The sequence below is a fragment of the Mastigoproctus giganteus genome, chromosome 3 (genome assembly GCF_048544385.1).
Source record: "Mastigoproctus giganteus isolate SK-2022 chromosome 3, ASM4854438v1, whole genome shotgun sequence".
Lineage (NCBI taxonomy): Eukaryota > Metazoa > Arthropoda > Arachnida > Uropygi > Thelyphonidae > Mastigoproctus > Mastigoproctus giganteus.
In genome coordinates, this window is record NC_143577.1 from 228,567,843 (window position 1) to 228,588,473 (window position 20,631).

General features: G+C 36.8%; 1 protein-coding gene across 6 annotated transcripts in view; it reads right to left on the reverse strand.

Moving 5' to 3' along the window:
• The window catches only part of Rap1 (RAS oncogene family member Rap1), a 138,350-nt gene that overhangs the window by 35,258 nt on the left and 82,461 nt on the right, over positions 1 to 20,631 (reverse strand). For all 6 annotated transcript variants that reach the window (XM_090369676.1, XM_090369672.1, XM_090369673.1 and 3 more), the window contains one exon: positions 6,448 to 6,588. In XM_090369676.1, the coding sequence (XP_090225802.1) occupies positions 6,448 to 6,588 (141 nt within the window). The remainder of the gene's footprint in view (positions 1 to 6,447; positions 6,589 to 20,631) is intronic.

Below are 20,631 nucleotides of genomic sequence, written 5' to 3' on the forward strand. Positions count from 1 at the left end.
ATGACTTTCAGAAATGTTTCTGTACTTAGAAGAATTTGTATGGAACAGTGTGTACAAGTCCAAGGCAATTATTTTGAAGGGGATAATTGATAAGGTATGAAATACTTCATTATATTTACTTTATTGCAACTGCAATAGTCTTGTTATTTAATAGCCAAACCTTGTAGAATGTAGATGCAAAGAATGGCAACGGACAATTTTCTTACTGTTAGATTATTATTATATTCCACTATTTAAATCACAGTTGACTGTTGTTTGTTGTTGACATGGCTTGGTCCATGCCAGAATCATTAAAAATTAACTGTTAAACAACTTCTCCAAAATGCACTCTCCACTATGGAAGTGAGCACTTTAATAGGTTCCCCTTTTTGTATTTTAACTTTTCCAAGGACCTGATCCTTATTATTTAAAAAAAGGTAACAGATAGCAAAGGTAACATTTTCATAGGTCAATAGGCATTTGCTATGAAGGCAATGAAGATTGAGGTCAATACAGTAAAAGTGGCATAATTAGACTTGTAAGAGCTATGGATTGCTTATGGGGGGGGGTGATTTTAACTAGAAGCTCATGTGAGTTTTCTGTATACACCAATAAGCTATGATAAAAATATCTGGGGGAAAAAGAAAAAAAAAAAAAAAAAAACATTACTTTTGCAACTGCTTTAAATAGCAGGGTCCAGTTTTCTAATTGAGCAACCGACAATCTTCTCATAATGACATATACCATTCACTCAGGAGTGAGAAATAGCAGTCATTTTTTGTAACTTGGCATATTGGAGGTTTTATCAGTTTCTTCATGTATGCAGGTTTTACTCCTGGAATATGGGTCAGAAGTTTCCTATGCATTTATACTGACTGACTTTTTTTTTTTTAAAAAAAAAAAAGAACCTTTGTTGCTGTTTACTGCAAGACCATATGTAGAAATTTAAAAAGAGGGATTTTGATACGTTAAGGAGTAGGGAGTGTGACCTATTACATTAAAAGACTAGTGAGAGTAAATGATAAATATGGACTAAAACTAGTTAGTGATCTAATTATCCATAATGAAAATAAAATTCTCTAAACAAAGCAATTCATATTAATTTTTCACTAAAGTTAATTGAAACAAATATAAAATGATAATCAACCAGTTACAATAACCATTTTAAAGAGAAAACCTTTGTACAAGACTTTCTTCTGACCCAGTGGTGTCAGCTTTAGAGATTTCATTGAGAGAGCCAAGATAAAGTTTTTTTCCCCCTACACATTGATTTATTATAAAAATTGCAAAATTCATTGGTACATCATAACTTTACCACATGTCTATACTTGGTTTCCTGAAACTAAGTTAAAAGCTTTCTCCTCTCTCTCTTCTTTTTTGAAAGACCTTCACTGAGCTTATTATGATAATCATGACTTTTCTGCAAACATAAATCAATGACAGTGTTCCAGCAAGATGGAAATCTTCCTATGATGAGTTGTGAGAGACTGCATGGATCAGAAATCAATGCCATTTGACTTCTGTCTTTGGGGCTTTGTGAAAGATTTAAGTCTATCAAATGCCATTAAGAAAGGAACCAATCAAACAATGCCAATGTCACCACTGCTGCAGTACAACTCACCCCTGTGACAAACTTTGGAGGAAGCTCTAATTTCAATTGGATGTTTGTCAAATTATCATTGTTAGCCATAATGAAAATTTATAGTCCATTGAAAACTAGGTGCTCCTTCATTTCTGTAAATATATGGAACTTAAAGGTTTGAAGTTTGCAACTTCAATACACAGAGTACCTAGGAGCTACATATACTCTGATCATCAGTTGGTAAATGGCAATCTAAGTATATTTTATGAATTGCAGTAAAGTAATTAATATACAGTATAACTGAAAACAACTGATTATACATTTTTGTTAACATTCCCTTAATGTCTTACAAAAAGTGGTACAAGAAAAGGAAACTACTAAGATCAAAAACAAAAAACACAGCAAAACAGTTGCAGTTCAAGTTAAACTTATATTGTCTAACTGTCACAGGAAACAAGATGAATTTATGCCTGACAGTGAATGGCTGATTCAAATAAGAATAGGAATGATCAATGCCCATAGTGATAAGGAAAAGAAACAACAATATATGGTCAGACAGGAAGGAATGGAAGCGACACGGAGACTGAACACTGTATGACAGTCTGAATTGATAATGTAAGCACATGGAAATGCAAATGAACATGGCTAATACAGATCTAGATGGAAGTATACTGATTAAGACTTGCCAGCCTATGATACATATGGTTGTCTTCCGAGGAAACCAGAACTGAAATCTGGAGCTCTAGAGGCATAATTTTATCTTTAAGAGCCTGGAGTGTTATAGAGAGAGAGAGAGTGTGTGTGTGTGTGTGTGTGTGTGTGTGTGTGTGTGTGTGTGTGTGTGTGTGTGTGTGTGTAACAGTGATACAAGTTTCTTGCACATACTTATCAGAAAAACTGGTGATAAGTGATGAGTTATGATCAGAGAGGAAGGAATGGAGGCAAATAAATATATGGGAATCTTAACAGAAGTATGCTAAATAAGAAAGTTGTCCATCAAAAGGTTGGTGCAGGATTAACCTAAGAAATTATTTTTTTTTTTTTGTTAGTTGTTGGCGCATCAGCTTCTGTGGCCATAATGCACCTCCCAAAGTTTTTGCATTTTACTCTGATCCAAGCCTGAGGTAGGATTCGAACTCATGACCTTTGGATTGCCAGGCAGGCACTTTACCCACCTGGCTAGCCCGGTAGGCAAGAAATCAGTGAGAATAGTTTATGTGAAATAGTTTGACTTCTGAAGAGATAATTTTATGCTTGAAAAGCATTAATCCAGAAAGAACAAGTTTTAATGTCCTTACTCAAAAACAATTTACTGTCAGTGGGGAAGGAATGTTAAAAAGTTTTCTTGAATTCAGATTAAAATTATGGTTTTCTCTGTGTGCATCACCATTTCAAATGGTGCACACTCTACTTTAACTCCCTCTATATTTTCTGAAACAATGGTTTAATCCTCTGCAGTTGTAAACAAAAGTTTTCTTACAAATTAAATATGCCATTAACTGAAGCAAAGATTTTGTCAACTATTTTAATTTTCTAGTGCAAATGAAACAATAATTAAATATCAAGCCAATATCAAATATCTGAATTATGAGGAATGGCTAGAAAGTTGCAAGTAAGTAGCTAATATACACTTCTTTATCTATTGTTAAAGTGGCTGCAAATTGTACACTTACTGTGTGCCTCACAATATAAAATTAAATTGGTGATTTCACTTCAAAAGCAAAAAATGCCTGAAAAATTTATGGAAAAGTAATGAAATTTAAGAAACATCTGAAACTTTGATATGAAAAAAAGATATGAACTGTTACAAGAAGTCTAGAGAAGTCTGCAACAAGGGGCAAGTTTTCAGGTAATACAAATATTTTCACAAGAAGTAAACATCATCCCAAAACTCTGAATTCATCCATTCAGTAATGGCAAAAACTCATGAAGATGTTGAAAAAGAATGGGAAGTTAGCATAGCATTAAGGCATATGATGCAAGAAAGCAAGCTTATACAGCATCAGCAAAAAAAAAAAAAAAACCTCCCATTTCACCCATCCGGTCATTCCAAATGTTTATCTAGTTCAGCCTTAAATTTATTTAAGCCAGTGGTTTTCAACCTTTTTTTTTAATAACGGCACGACTAAGTCATTTATTTTATTTTGAGCCACCCCTACTTAATTTTCTGCCTGTTAGATCCAATTCTATTTCTCTGTATATATATAATATTAAAAAAATATATTATATGACAGCTAATACAATAATATAATTATAAAATTACATTTCATAATACAAATTACATATATACACTATATATTAATTTTATTCTTTATATAGAGGTAATAAGTAAACATCAATTACAGATCACCACAAAATTAAAAAGATACCGTACATCCTTTTATAATGAAATAAACATAAATTAAAAAAATAATAAGTTTAAGTAACTTAAACCCAAATTACGTGGCACCCCAGTTGAAAACCACTGATTTAAGCTATCAACTTCCACAACAGATGGAAGCCTGTTCCAGCAATCAACTACCCACTGGCTAAAGGCAAACTTCCGCACATCTATTCCACAACTGTCTTTCCTCAATTTGAATCTATGCCTCCCACGATCTTAATCTCAGTAAGTGGAAGTATCCCATCAGCATTGAGCTTGCTCAAACCATTCAAGGCCTTGTACATCTCAATCAGATCACCTCACAGGTGCCTAATCTCCAGATGCTACAATTTACACAATTTAAGCCTCTCCTAAGAGAACCCTTGTTCCTCTCACCAATCTTGTTTCCATTCTCTGTACCCATCCTAGCAACTGTACATACTTCCCAAAATGGGGCCTCCAGACCTGTATGCAGTATCCAAGGTATGGCCTGACCACTGCCTTATACAAAGGGATAATCACCTCCTTGTCTCTGCTAGCAAAATTCCTATATATCATTGACAAAACTCCATGACCTGCTCTGGCAGCTCATCTGCACTGCTCAGAAAACTTCATATCTGACTGCATATTTACCACCACGTCTTTTTCATTTTCTTCATCCCTGAGTGTAGTACCACACAGTTGGTACATTTCTCTTTGGTACTACTACCCATATGTAGTACTTTGCATTTGTCAATGTTAAACTTCAGTTGCCGCTTCTCAGCCCATCTGCATAACTTTTCTAGATCCTGTTGCAGTAGCATACTGTCTTTACCAACACTGCCAACCTTTGTATCATCTGCAAACTTGGGCATTAAGCCTGATATATCTTCATTGATAAATACACAAAACAACGGGCCCAGCACTGAACCCTGGGAAACTCCACTAATAACATTAGTCCATGTAGAGCAGTGTCCATTTATTACCACTCTCTGCCATCTTCCACTCAACAATCCCTTTATCCATTGCAGCAACTTGCCCTTAATGCCATACCACTCCAATTTGTACAGTAGTCTTCCACATGCAAAAGTATCAAAAGCTTTCCTGAAATCCAAGTATATGATATCAGAATTATTGTTTGCATCCAGTTCCTTTGTGACCACATCATAGTATCCAATGAAATTGGTCAGACAAAACTTCCCCTTAAACCCATGCTGTGTCTGAACTATTACTGCAGTCTTGTTCAGATGATCCTGTATCACCTCTTTAACAAGTGACTCCATTATTTTCTCAGGAACAGAAGTTAAACTAACAGGTCTATAATTATTTCTGTCACCCTTTGCACCCCTTTTGTGAATTGGGGACACATTTGCACATCTCCAGTCCATGGGAACTCTCCTGACTCTAAGGATGCTCCCATAATAATGACTAAGGGTTTGCTTACTTCCCTTGCTGCCCTCCTTCATTATAACTGGATAGATTCTATCTGCCCCAGATGCCTTTTTTTATGCTCAACTTCAACAATTTCTCCTCCACTTTACTCAGTTATTACAAAATCACAGCTCCCTGTTAGTGTTTGATAAACTTCTGGCACTCCCCTCATTGAATAACTCCTCATTTGTGAATGTAGATGCAAAATACTCATTCAGTTTATCAGCTATTTGAGCAGGATCATCAATAGTCGAACCATCTACGTTAAGTGAACCTATCTGATTCATCCCCTTCCTTCTAGAGTTTACATAAGTAAAGAACTCTTTGCCGTTTTTCTTTGCATCCTTTGCCAAAGATTTCTCGTAATCAGCCCTCACCTGCCTAACCTCCTTTGTGACTTGATTACAGACTAACTTATATCTGCTGTAGGCATCTGTGTCACCTGATTATTTGTATGCATCCCATGCATTTTTCTTCTCTGCAGTGATCCTCATTAATTCATCTGACATCCATTTAGGCCTGAACCTGGAACAGTATTTCTTAGTTGCTTTAAAAAGCCTAGTAGCTTCGAAGGTTAAGTCCCTGAAGGCTTCCCATTTAGAATTCACCACTAGTAACATCATCAGTTGATCCCACTATATAGAATTTAAAAACTGTAGTCACCTTTACGAAAGCAAAAACCCTTCCCCTTACCCCTGATGGTAGTTACATCTTTGAGTAAATCCTACATCAGTACACTGTGATCACTGTCACCTAGTGGTTCCTTTATCTACAAATTCTTAATGCATGAATAATCACTGCTGATAAGCAGATCAAGAGTATTACTCCCTCTGGTTGCCTCTCGAATATGTTGCAGTAGAAAACAGTCCTCCAATACATGCACAAAAGTCTTGCTAGAATGCGAGTGACAAGTTGTTTGTGTAAATAGAGGAATGACGGCAAAACTGAGTAGGGAAGGCAATTATAACACTCAAATTGCTAATGAAAATTTGCTACATGACAAATGCAAATAAATATATAATATAATAATAAAGTAAATTGTGAATGGCAAATACAATGATTTGCCATTAATTATTTATAATATATTACAAAATTTTGCCAATTTTAATCGTACATCATCTGTATCTTTGACTCTCAATATTTGATCTCTCAAATCTTGCAAATCATTGAATGTTGATTGGGCTGTGATTGAATATACAAGTACGAATCCTTGTCCATTCTTCATATACAGATCTCTCATTGCTGTAAATTGTTCCTATCATAAAAGAGAAAATTATGTGAATTACATAAAATCTTCAGTTAATTTTGTTTAAAAAAACCAACATGCATATTATTGAAAGCTGAAAAATAGAACAAATGGAAATTTCCTTATGACAAAAATAAAGATAATTTGTTTTGCTAAGTGAATTTTTGTTATAATATTTTAAAAATGCCATTATTAATCAATTTTATTTTTAGTTTATTTTTGTTTTAAAAAACTAATGAATATAATTAGCAGAAATGACACCCTTTCGCAGAGAATGTGTTGCTTTTGATTATAATTGTTATCGCATGTTATACTTAATCAAACGTCAATTGTATTTTATCAGGAAAGCGAAGAATCACTAAACTATAATCTCAAACCTGGTGATGATATTCAACATGCATTAACAATTTTTTTGAAATATAAAATTTACTGTTTTTTGGCCTTTTGTGATATAATGTGATACATTTCTGCTTTCACACAAGAGTTCTGCAATTTCCAATTTTTCAAAAAATTGGACTTCCTATTTGTACATAACTTTGTTCCCATTCATACTTTATACACACATCAAATGGGTCAGTGTCTTTGCACCATTTTTTGTTCATAGTGAATGGTCCAAGTTGATAACTGGCATCTTTTAATTGTATCTCATATTGTGAATACCTTCACAACGAGTGGCTGAGGTATAGCACTGTTTTGAATAAGTAACACTTTGCCAGTGGAGAAGACCAATGTTACTTATTCTTGGCAGATATCACCATCCAGACAGCAGTTTTGAAGCTGATTAGCTTCTCATCAGTGGGTGGGTACTCTGGCATTGCAATAGTGACAACTCAGTTATGAAGTATAAGTCAACAGTATGAGAGATGCCTGATGGTGTGTAATAGTATAAACTAAGGCGATTATTTTACATGAAGCATGGGACTACGCTCAAAATTCACTATTCAATGGGTCAGTGCCTTTGCATCATTTTTGTCTGTAGTGAACTGTCGAGGTCATTAATTGGCATCATTTTAATTGTATCTCATATTATGAATACCTTCACAATGAGTGGCCGAGGTATTGCACCTACCCACTCACTGATAAGCCAATCAGCTTTGAAACTGCTGTCCGGGTAGTGGTATCCACTGATAATAATTAGTAACATTAGTCTTCCCCACTGGTGAAGTGTTACTTATTCAAACCAGTGCAATACCTCAGCCACTTGATGTGAAGGTATTCCACAATACGAGACTCAATTAAAACGATGCCAATTATAGACTTGGACAGTTCGTTACAAACAAAACATGGTGAAAATGCACTGACCCATTCAATAGTGAATTTTAAGTGTAGGCCCATGCTTCATGCAAAATAATAGCCTTAGTTGAGGCATATGATGCAAAAAGGAAAGCTTATACAGCATCAGCAAAAAAACAAAAACACCACTTTCTATTTCACCCATCCATTCACTCAAATTTCCACATATATCTTCGACAACTGTCTTTCTTCAATTTCAGTTTATACCCCCTCAGGTTTGTAATCTGAGAAAAAGGAAGAATCCCATCAGCATTGAGCCTGCTCAATCCACTGAAGGCCTTATAACACCTCAATCATATCACCTCACAGGTGCCTAGTCTCCAGATGCTGCAATTTGCAAAACTTAAGCCTTTCTTTGTAATAGCAATCCTTTGTTCCCCTCACCAGTCTTGTTGCCCTTCTCTGTACTCATTCTAGCAACTCTACATTCTTCCTAAACTGAGGCTTCAAGACCTGTACAAGGTACTCAAAGTGTGACCATTTCTTTATACAAGGGGATAATCACCTCATTATATATGCTAGCAAAATTCCTGTATATCATTGACAAGACCCTATGACGTGCTCTGGTAGTCCGTCTGCACTCGTCAGCAAACTTGCTATCTGATTGCACAATTATCCCAGGTTTCTTTAATTCCCCACTACCGAGTGTAACACCACACAGTTCACACATTTCTGTGGGGTTACTGCTACCCATATGCAGTACTTTGCATTTGTCAGTGTTAAACTTCAGTATCCACTTTTCAGCCCATCTGCCCAAATTTTCCAGACCCTTCTGCAGTAGTACACTGTCATTAACAACCCTTCCAACTCTTCTTTTTCTGCCAACTTCGACATTAAGCCTGATATACCTTCAATATGATTGATAAATATACAGAACAACAATGGGCCCAACATCAAACCCTGGAGGGAGTCCACTAAGAACATTATTCCACAAAGAGCAGTGTACATTGATTATCACTGTCTCCTCCCACTGAACCATCCTTTTATTCATTGTAGCAACTTGCCCTTAATGCCATACTGCTCTGATTTGTACAGTAGTTTTGCATGTGTAATGGTATCAAAAGCATTCCTGAAATCGAAGTATGTGATATCAAAATTTTTTTGCATCCAGTTCTTTTGTGGCCACATCATAGTATTCAATCAAATTGTTCAGACAAGACTTCCCCCTAACAAACCCATGCTATGTCTGAATTATTACAGCAGTCCTGCCTAGATGATCCTGCAATGCTTCTTTAACCAGTGATTCCATTATTTTCCCCAGAACAGAAGTTAAACTAACAGGTCTGTAATTACTTGTATCATCCATTGTTCCCCCTTTGTGAACTGGAGATACATTTGCACATTTCCAAGTCCGTGTGGACCTCCACAAAGTCCATCGATGATCTTATAATTATGGCCCAAGGGTTTGCTTACTTCGCTTTCCGTCTCCTTTAATATAAGTGGATAGATCCCATCCACCCCAGGTGCCTTTCTTATGTTTAACTTCAGCAATTTCTCCTCCCCTTTTTTTCAGTTATTACAAAATCATTTAGCTTCCTGTTAGAGTTTAATAAGCTTATGTTCTACACTTCCCTATAGAATTCCTCATGTGTGAATGTAGATTCAAAATATTCATTCAGTTGGGAAGATATCTGAGCAGGATCATCTACAGTCAAACCATTGATATCAAGAGGACCAATTTGACTCATCCCCTTCCTTTTAGAGATTATACAAGTAAAGAAGTCTTTCCTGTTTTTCTTTGTATTCTTTGCCTAAACTCCTTCGTGACTTGATTACAGACTATCTTATATGCATCCCATGCATTCTTTTTCTCTGCCACGAGTCTCAGTTCATCTGAGATCTGTTTGGGCCTAGATCTTGAACAGTATTTCTTAGTTGGTATGAAAAGGCTAGTACCTTTCAAGATTAATTCCATGAAGGCCCCACTTAGAATTTGCTGTTGGTAACATTAGTTGGTCCCACTGTACAGAATTAAAAAAAAAAAAAAAAAAAAAAAAACAAAGAACTCTACAACCACTGTAGTCATCTTTAAGAAAGCAAAAACCCTCCCCTTTACCGTGATAGCAGTTAAATCTTAACTAAATCCCACATCTGTACACTGATCACTGCCACCTAGTGGTTCTTTATCTGTAAATTCTTAATGCATGAATAATCACTGTTAATAATCAGATAAGTATTACTCCCTTTGCCTCCACAAAAGCCTTGCTAGCATGTGAGTGACCAATCTACAAGTTCCAATCAATATCCGGGAAGTTAAAATCCCCCATTATAAGACATTCTAATTTACTGGCTCACTCTCTCTATATAGTCATTCATTGTACTCAGAGTCATAAGGCCTATAACAAACTTATCCTCATTTTTACTTTCCCAGTGCTTATGTCACACCAAACTGACTCAACATTGCACCGTTCATCTATGTCAACTGGATGCACTTCCTTAGATTTTGATGTGTTTCTTAACTAACGGCATAACCCATCCTCCTTTCCTATCCATCGTTTCTGTATACATTGTACTCCACAAATTCCAATTCTGCATTCCTTATATCTGTGTGCTACGTCTCTGATATCCTAATAACATCAGTCTTTGATGCCTTGACCAGCACTTCAAATTCATTTACTATTCTCCTAACACTGGTGTGTATGCAAGTATACATGCACCTGTTCTTACTCTTAGTTACCCTAATACAGCACATGTATTTACTTGTTTCATGATGGCTCCCAGCAGTTCCTGAAATCCCCAGCAACTCGGTTTCAGCTTACACATGTAATTATAAGTTTGAAAACTTTCTGCAAGAACTACAGTTAAACAGCATCATTATTATATATATTCTTGAATTTCTAACCATTAAGCCCAATGTTCAGTTACTATCAAGGAGGTTATTTTTAGTTTAGAAGATAAGTTTCAGTTTAACAGTCAACTATAGAAAATTGTAATGAATATATTATTATTTATTATTAATAGAGGAAAATGATACAAGAAAGCAGGCTTGTATAGCATTAGCGGGGGGGGGGGGGGGGGGGAATATCACATCACCTATCCATCCCCTCAAATAATTTGTCTACTACTTCATTAAATTTATTAAAACTACCCACTTCCATAACAACAATTGGAAGTTTATCCCAATAATCAACCGCCTGCAGGCAAACTTCTTCCCATCTATCCTTCCTCAAATTGAACTTATGTCCCCTTGTATGCCATCAGCACTGAGCTTGCTCAATCCATTCAAAGCCTTAAATATATCAATATTTAAGGCTTTGAATTACTTTGAATTACAAGATGACTCTTTTGCTCACTTCGCCAATCTCACTGCCCTTCCTGTATGTGTTCCAGCAGATCTACATCCTTCTTAAAACGAGGCCTCCAGATGCAGTAACTCAAGATGTGGCATAACCACTGCCTTGTATGAGATAATCACCTCCTTAATCCCTGCTAGCAAAATTCTTGTATATCATTGACAAAACCCAATGAGCTGTCCTGGAAGCCTGTCTGTACTGCTCAGAGAACTTCATATCTGAATGCACAACTACCCCCAGGGTCTTTTTCATTTTCCACTAACCTGAGTGTAGTACCACACAGTTAGAATGTTAATCTGGGATTACTGCTACCGATATGTATTACCCTGCATTTTTTAATGTTAAACTGCAACTGCCTTTTCTTGGCATATCTCCCTAATTTTTCTTGATCTGGTTGCTGTAGCTTCCCTTGATTACTGTCATTACTCACCCTGGCAATCTTTGTATTATCTGTAAACTTAGACATTAAGCCTGATATACCTTCATCAATATCGTTGATAAATATAGAAAACAACAATGGGCCCAGCAACAGACTGTGCAACTGCACTAATAACATTAGTCCACAAGGAGCAGTATCTATTGATCACTCCCTGTCTTCCTCCCACTCAACCATTCCTTTATCTATAGCAGTAACTTGCCCTTAATGCCACACTGCTCCAGTTTGTATAGCAGTCTTTTATGTGCAACAGTATGAAAAGCTTTCTTGAAATCCAAGACAGTCAATCCTCATATAACACGTGTTTACCCTACACAAATTCGATCACACGCTATTTATAAATAGGGGAATGATATCGTATATAACACGAACCGAATTCGCTTATGCACGATTCGCCTTTGTGTTTACAAGAAATGGCAGTCGAACGCGGAATCACCCCAACTGAATGCAATACGATAGGAATGAAGAGAAGATTCTGAAAATGTATTTGTTTATTTATATCAGTGAAGGGCAAACACATTTCACAATAATAAGGTAAAAACCCACACAATTCCAGCTATTGGTATTATCGCAAATGCAATTAGATAGAGTTTACTACCAGTTTATAGCAGATTCCACTGGCAGAAATGCAACTGGAAATTGTTTTATGGTAGTAATCCCCAGAAATGTGCTTTAGTAAAATTTGAGGTGTTAATAGTGTATCTCTGCCTTTACGGTGTTGTTTATTCAGTTGCTACATGTGCGCAGCTTTGTTTATGTGTATCAAGCGTACCCCTCATTTTGTAATTGTGCTTTATTCCCTAAAAAGGAGTAAAATACTTAAAAGGTGTAAAAAGGAAGCATCCTGGTGAAGACACTGCAGATTCAGAGAGAAAAAGAAAAGCAATATCGATAAACAGAGGCAGACTGGATCAAAAATTCTTGGCCAAAATCACCCCGGCCTCCGGCCCACCAGGGTTTCCCCGGTAAGGCTTATGGCCAATCCGCCCCTGTCGATAGAGAAAAAATATGAAATTGTGAAACGCTTTGAGCGAAATGAAAGACCATGTGATATTGCATGTGCTACAGGCCTAAATGAGGCAACGTCAAGAATTAGAAAGATGCATAAAAACAACTTTCATAGCAGGAACAACTCAAAAAGTGTAATTAAAATCCATTAGATCAAGACACAAAGAATTTTATTACGTAACAGTCATAATAAAATACTTACGTATTTTATTACGATAATTTGTGTTTGGTAATGTTTTGGTTACAAATGCATGTTCAATCTTGGGTTGTCCGCACCTAACTATTTTTCCCACAGGGCCTGTTTATATTGCACGAGGGTTTCTAGGAACAACTATCGCGTTATAAGAGGACTGACTGTATATGATATATCATATCTCATTCCTTTGTCACTACATCAGTATCCAGATCAAATCTAATTCACAAGATTTCCCCCTTAATTGCATGCCTGTCTGGGAGGTTCTGCATTTCTTTAAACAGTAAAGAAATTATTTTCCCTAGAACATAAATTAAGCTAAAAAGTCTAATTGCTTATGTCATCTTTTGATTCTCCCTTTGTGAATTGGGGATATACTCACACACATTTATGTAAAATTAACAGAACTTTATTATGAGGAACAAGTTTGTGAAATCATTTAATTATTGGTTGATTTTATCAGCATCTCAAGATGCTTCAGTGCACAAGAGTGTACTGAAAAAAGAAAGAACTCAAGATCAATGACAAATTGTAATAAATTGGTTAACTACTGAGTGCAAGGCACTAAGGATGAAGGGTCCTTAGTCATAAATGGTCGTTAGTGTAGTATCTCACAGTTTCTAGTACCATGGCTTGGCGAAAACTGAGGAACTAGCGAAAACTTTGTCTATTTGAGTCTTTCCAGTTGTTGTGAATGACTAGGGTGGGAGAAGCGACTGTGACTTCTTCCTGGAGAAGGGATTAGTCTTGGGGGAGAAGTGACTGGCACGTGCAAGACTCTGCACAGGTGCTACCCACCACCACAACACTGGTTCTCCGAGTACCTCTTTGTCAGGACAATTGCAGCTTTGAAAATTGTTAAAAAATACTTCCCGTTACAAAATTTATAAATGACCATTATAGAATTATAAACTAACTATTTAGCAACCTTTTTGTCACCAAAAGGAGAGTTACTTATTACAAAGAAGCGTGCTATCAAAGTGCAATAAAAAATTGTTTTTTTTAATTTTAACACAAAAAGTAAATGATAGATTTCAATTAGAATAGTTTTCCCTTGATAAGCATTGAATAATGCATAACTACTGCAATTTTAAAATTTTTAGCTCCATTAGCGATGGAAATAGAAGGGGGGGGGGCATGAAAATTACATTTTCCTTTCTGGCACCGCCATTTTTAATTTTAAAAATATTTTAAACCTACTCGTTGAGCTCTTTCCAATGGTGTATAATAGTTAACTATCATAATAGCTATAATAATATTATACCTAATAGCTAGGTATAATAGCTATAGGTTGTTGACAACATTTTTGTCCCCTCCACATTTATCCCCCCCTCTCTTCTCAGACAAATTTTTGTCAACAAAGATCAATATGGTGTTATGTTGGCCCATATGATGTAAAAACCGATGCAAAATTTCGAGTCAATAGGTTGAGTGGTTCCAGAGATACAATGCTGTGACGGATGGACAGACAGAAAACAGTGACATTATAAGGGTCCTTCTTTCGTTAAACTACGAACCCTAAAAACTACAAATAAATTTTCTAAAAGAAACTGACCTTAACAATTGGCTAACAAGATACTATGAGTTTGCAAATCAATAATACATAAAAAAAAGTCCATGCCTAAATTTTTTTAGGCATGGACTAAAAAAACAGACTGCTTGGTCTCAGTTTTTTTTTACAATATACAGTATCAGGCAGATGCTATACAATAGATAACCATTCAAAATATAACACCAATAGACAATGAATGAATGTTTCACACATTGTAAAATATACACTGGTGGTCAGTTAACTGTGAAGTTTTATATTATAGGACAGGTATGCAACTCTGAAATGGCAGTGTAAATAAGGATAAAAATGTCACAGTTTATATGGAGATTAATTAAAATATGAATAACATTAATTAAAGCAAGAGAGAAATAGTTATCAAGTGAATTTTATTGGGTTAAAAGTGTTACATTAAGTTACACTCCCACACAACAGAACCAATTACTAACTGGTGGCACTTCTGGATTAGTGTTAGTACTGGAAACATGACATAAGGAAGTGGTCTTGGCGCATTATAGCCTTAGTAGCTAATGCGCCAATAAAACCAAAACCAAACCAAACATAAGGAAGCAAGTTTATATATGATATGTTAAAAAAAAAATCTACCGTCACTTCTAATAACGTTAGAGAGTGTGGATTTTGAAGAGCTGAAACCAAACTTGAAGTCAGGTATTGCACAGAACCCATAAATTTCAAAAAAAAAGAAAAAAAAAAATTTTTTTATTTATTTTAATTTTTTATGAAACCCCTAAACAAAAAAGGTATTAGCAAAGGTACATGATGCAAGAACTCAAGTTTATATAGCATCACAAAAAAAAAAAAAAAAAACACCCTTCTCATTTAATCCATCCACTTGCTCCAAACGTTTGTTTAGTTCTGCTTTGAATCTATTTAAGCTATCAACTTCTATGACAGATGGAAGTTTGATCCAACAATCAACCACATGCTGGCTAAAGGCAACTTCCGCACATCTATCCTAAAACTCTTTCCTCGTTTTGAATTTATGCCCTCTCAAGCAATTATTGTGAGCAAGAGGAAGAATCCCATCGGCACTGAGCATGCTCAAACCATTCAAGGTTTTATACAATTCAATCAGACCACCTCGCAGGTGCCTAGTCACCAGACACTGTAATTTGCAAAACTTAAGCCTTTCTTCATAAGAGCAACCTTTTGTTTCATTCACTAATCTTGTTGCCCTTATCTTTACTCGTTCCAGCAGCTCTACATCCTGCTTGAAATGAGGCCTCCAGACCTCTATACAGTACTCAAGGTGTGGCCTGACCATCGCCTTATACAAAGGGATAATCACCTCCTTATCCCTGCTAGAAAAATTCCTATATATCATTGACAAGACGCCATTAGCTACTCTTGCAGACTATCTGCACTGCTCAGAAAACTTCATATCTGCCTGCACAATTTTTACGCCCAGGTCCTTTTCATTCTCTACCACTATTGGTGTAGTACCACACAGTTGATACATTACTCTGGGGTTACTGCTTCCCATATGCAGTACTTTACATTTGTCAATGTTAAACTTCAGTTGCCACCTCTCAGCCTATCTGCTCAACTTTTCCAGATCCTGCTGCAGCAGCGTACTGTCATTAACAACCCTACTGACCTTTGTATTGTCTGCAAACAGACATTAAGCCTGATGTACCACCATTAATATTATTAATGAATACAGAAAACAACAATGAACCCAACACTGAACCCTGAGTAACTCCACTAATAACATTAGTCCATGAAGAGCAGTGTCCATTGATTACCACTCTGTCTTCTCCCACTCAACCATCCCTTTATCCATAGCATCAATTTGCCTCCAATGCCACAATGCTCCAATTTGTGTAGCAGACTTCCATGTGTAACAGTATCAAAAGTCTTTCTAAGATCCAAATATATGATATCAAAATTATTCTTTGCATCCAGTTCCTTTGTGACTACATCATAGTATCCAATCAAATTGGTCAGACAAAACTTCCCCTTAAAAAACCCATGCTATAATTGAAGCCTTGTATAGATGATCCTGCAATGCTTCTTTAACCAGTGCCTCCATTAATTTCCCTAGAACAGAAGTTTAACAGGTCTGTAATTACTTGTGTCTCCCTTTCATCTTTCTTTGTGGATTGGGGTCCCTGAGTCCAAGGAAGCTCTCATAATTATAGCTAAGGGTTTGCTTACTTCCTTTGCTGCCTCTTTTAATATATCTGGATAGATACTATCCACCCCAGGTGCCTTTCTTATGTTTATCTTCAACAATTTCACCTCCACTTTACTCTCAGTTATTATAAGATTATCTAGATTACTGCCAGAGTTTAATACACCTCTGGCATTCCCCTCCCTGAATAACTCATGTGTGAATGTAGAAGCAAAATATTCATTTAGTTTGTTAGCTACCTGAGCAGGATCATCAACAGTTGAACCATCGATACCAAGTGGACCAATCTGATTCATCCCTTTCCTTCTAAAGTTTACCTAAGTAAAGAACTATTTGCTGTTTTTATTTGCATCCTTTGCCAAAGATTTCTCATAATCTGCCTTTGCCTGCCTAACCTCCTTTGTGACTTGGTTACAGACCAGCTTATATCTATCACAGGCTTCTGTGTCACCTGTTAATTTATATTATTATGAATCAACAGGGCTTACCTTTGTTTTTGATATAGGAAGCTTCTTTTCCAACTCTCCTTGTCCAACTCGCTACTAATTCATGGGGAAGGTGATATCAATTTTGCAAGACTGTCATAAAGTTTGATTTTGGAGGTCTAAACTGGCTAATAATTAAGGGTCGATTTTTTCTTTTTGGTGCTGTGGCGGGAATTTTGAGTTAAATTTAGGGGTCTAATAATTGGATATGGGGTGGGGGGGGGGTTATTCTCTACATTCCTTAAGTCGGACTAGAACTTTTCGGGGTGTCATGTTCACAGGAAGAGAGCTACTCACAATTAATCCGAAACTTTTGTCTTATGTTGTAGTGTTTGTTCTTCACGCATGCCTATAAGTGACCAATCGTCGGACAATAGGAATGGCCTATGGATATTGATTGAAGTTGCATATCCGTAGGCCATTCCTATTGTCCGATGATTGGTCACTTATAGGCATGCGTGAAGAACAAACACTACAACATAAGACAAAAGTTTCGGATTAATTGTGAGTAGCTCTCTTCCTGTGAACATGACACCCCGAAAAGTTCTAGTCCGACTTAAGGAATGTAGAGAATAACCCCCACCCCATATCCAATTATTAGACCGCTAAATTTAACTCAAAATTCCCGCCACAGCACCAAAAAGAAAAAAAATCGACCCTTAATTATTAGCCAGTTTAGACCTCCAAAATCAAACTTTATGACAATGTCTTGCAAAATTGATATCACCTTCCCCATGAATTAGTAGCGAGTTGGACAAGGAGAGTTGGAAAAGAAGCTTCCTATATCAAAAACAAAGGTAAGCCCTGTTGATTCATAATAATATAATAGAATATAGGAAATATCGAGCACTTAATAGCTCTCTAGTATCAAATCTGTTAATTTATATGTATCCCATGCATTTTTCTTCTCTGCCACATGTCTAATTAGTTCATCTGACATCCATTTAGGCCTAAACCTTGAACAATATTTCTTAGTTGGTATGAAAAGCCTAGTAGCTTCCAAGATAAATTCTTTGAATCCTTCCCATTTTGAATTTACTGTTGATAACATCACCAGTTGGTCCCACCGTATAGAATTTAAATACTGTCTCAGACCACGGTAGTCACCTTTATGAAAGCAAAAACCCTTCCCTTCACTCCTGATGGTAGTTACCTCTGAGTAAATCCCACTTCAGCACACTGATCACTGCCACCTACTGGTTCCTTTATCTGCAGATTTTTAATACATGAAGAATCACTACTGATAATCAGATCAAGAGTATTACTCCCTCTAATTGTCTCCTGAACAGGCTGCTGTAGAAAAACACCAATAAATCCACAAAAGCCTTCATGTGTGAGTGACCAACCCACAAATTCCAGTCAATATCTGGGAAATTAAAATCCCCCATTATAAGACACTGATTTACTGGCCCACTATTATTTCTCTGTACAGCTGTTTATTATAATCAGAGTCATTAGGCCTATAACACTGCTACTCTCAATTTTGCTTTCCCAGTGCTTATGTCACACCAAACTGACTAGACATTGCACTGTCCAGCCATGGTGACTGGCTGTACTTCCTTGGATTTTGTGTTTCTTAACCAATAGCATAACCCCCTCCTCCCTTCCTATCCACATTGTACTATCCAAATTCCAGTTCTGCATTCCTTATATCTGTGTGACACCACATCTGTTATCCCAACAATATTTCCCTTTGAAGTTTTGACCAACATCTCAAATCCATCAAATTTATTTTCTACCCTAACACAGCCCATGTAGTTACTAGTTCCGCAATGACTCCCAGCAATCTCTGGAATCCTCTGCACCTTGTTTTCCAGGCTGCTGCTCATTTCAATAGAAGCAGTGCAAGAATCACTTTCACCTCTGCTAGCGGCTACTTTTAATCTATTAGTCCTTGTATCCTCCCAAGCTAGCAGTTTTCCGACCCACCTAACACTGCCTCAATAGCATCAGCAAATATTCTTGCACCCTTTCTATTTAAGTGTATCCCATCCCTGTAGAAGCAGTCTCTCCTGGTAACAAGCACAGTCCAGGCTGAGAAAAATTCTACCCCTTGAACCTTGCACAATCTCTCCAGGGCCGAACTGATCAACAAGGCTCTCATCATATACTCCCTCCTATCTTGTCTGGGCAGAATTGCAGACACTCAAATTCAACCCTAACTCACAGCTTTTTTTCAACATTGACCTGTGCTTGTTAAGTAATTCCGACAGTCTCCTACTCTTAATATCATTAGTGCCAATGTGTACAACAATATCACCCTTTAAAGATGATATCTGCTCTACGTCATCAACCTTTTCCCCTGGCAGACATACCCTGGTCCTGTTCCACCTATCCTTTGTGCACAATATGTTCCCCATTTCCCTGACAATAGAGCCACCTACAACAACTAGTTCCTTTGGGACCAGCACATTCTGCCCTGGGGGTTGCTGCTGTGTTGCGTGATGTTCAAGTGCAAGCTCTGGCATTGATGTGGGTAGCTGAGAGCTTGATGAGCCCCTCCATTTAAATCCTTTCAGGGCATCCACCCTGTCCTTTAAACTCTCATATAGGCCTATAACGCTGAGTTGGTGCCTGATTTCCTCACACTCCTTACATCACGCAAACACAAAGACACCCCCCTTGGCAATATCATATCCTGTTCGCTACACAAACATTAAACAAGCAGTGCATTTCAAAAGGCTGTGATTCAGAGGACAACTAATTAATTTGGACAAATTAATAATTGCTTTAGAATTGTTGCATGCTTTGTTGGCAGAAAATTAACCTGGAGATTTGGATGCAGGCCAATTATGACATGTGACATTGTTATCTTATCCTTAAATTTAGATAAAGGCGAAGATTTTAAAGTGGAGTGATTTTGTCATGTAGGTTCTGATGAGTGATTCGTGGAATTGGCAGAATGATAGAAACAACGGATGAATTTGACAGTGGAGGGTAAAGAGATAAGCCAGAGGAGATTCCAGATCAAGCAGTCTCTGACAAGGAATATCAGAGCAGATATGCATTACACTTCCTTTTTGGTGTCATCGTTAGGTATTCGCAGAAAACAAGAAGACATCTCACATGCACTCTTCTCATAACATGAAAGCACAAAATCCATACAGTATTATATAAAACCACAATCTATGGTTTTATTTATTTTTAATTCATTCTCACTAACAATGAAGTTTTATTTAATGAACTCCAAAATACATATAACACAGGCTGGCCTCGATATACACGATTAATTCATCCCGCGAGCACATCGTGCCAAATGGAAACACGTTAATCGAATATTAGCATTAGTTGAGGCATATGATGCAAGATAGAAAGCTTATAACAGCATCAGCCAAAAAAAAAAAAAAAACCCATTTCATCCATCCGGTCACTTCAAATATTTGTCTAGTTCAGCCTTAAATTTATTTAAGCTATCAACTTCCACAACAACAGATGGAAGTCTGTTCCAGCAATCAACCACCCATTGGCTAATGGTAAACTTTTGCACATCTATTCTACAACTATCTTTCCTCAATTTGAATCTATGCCCCCTCAGGTTCTTAGTCTGAGCAAGCGGAAGTATCTCGTCAGCATTGAGCCTGCTCAAACCATTCAAGGCCTTATACACCTCAATCAGATCACCCCTCGCAGGTGCCTAGTC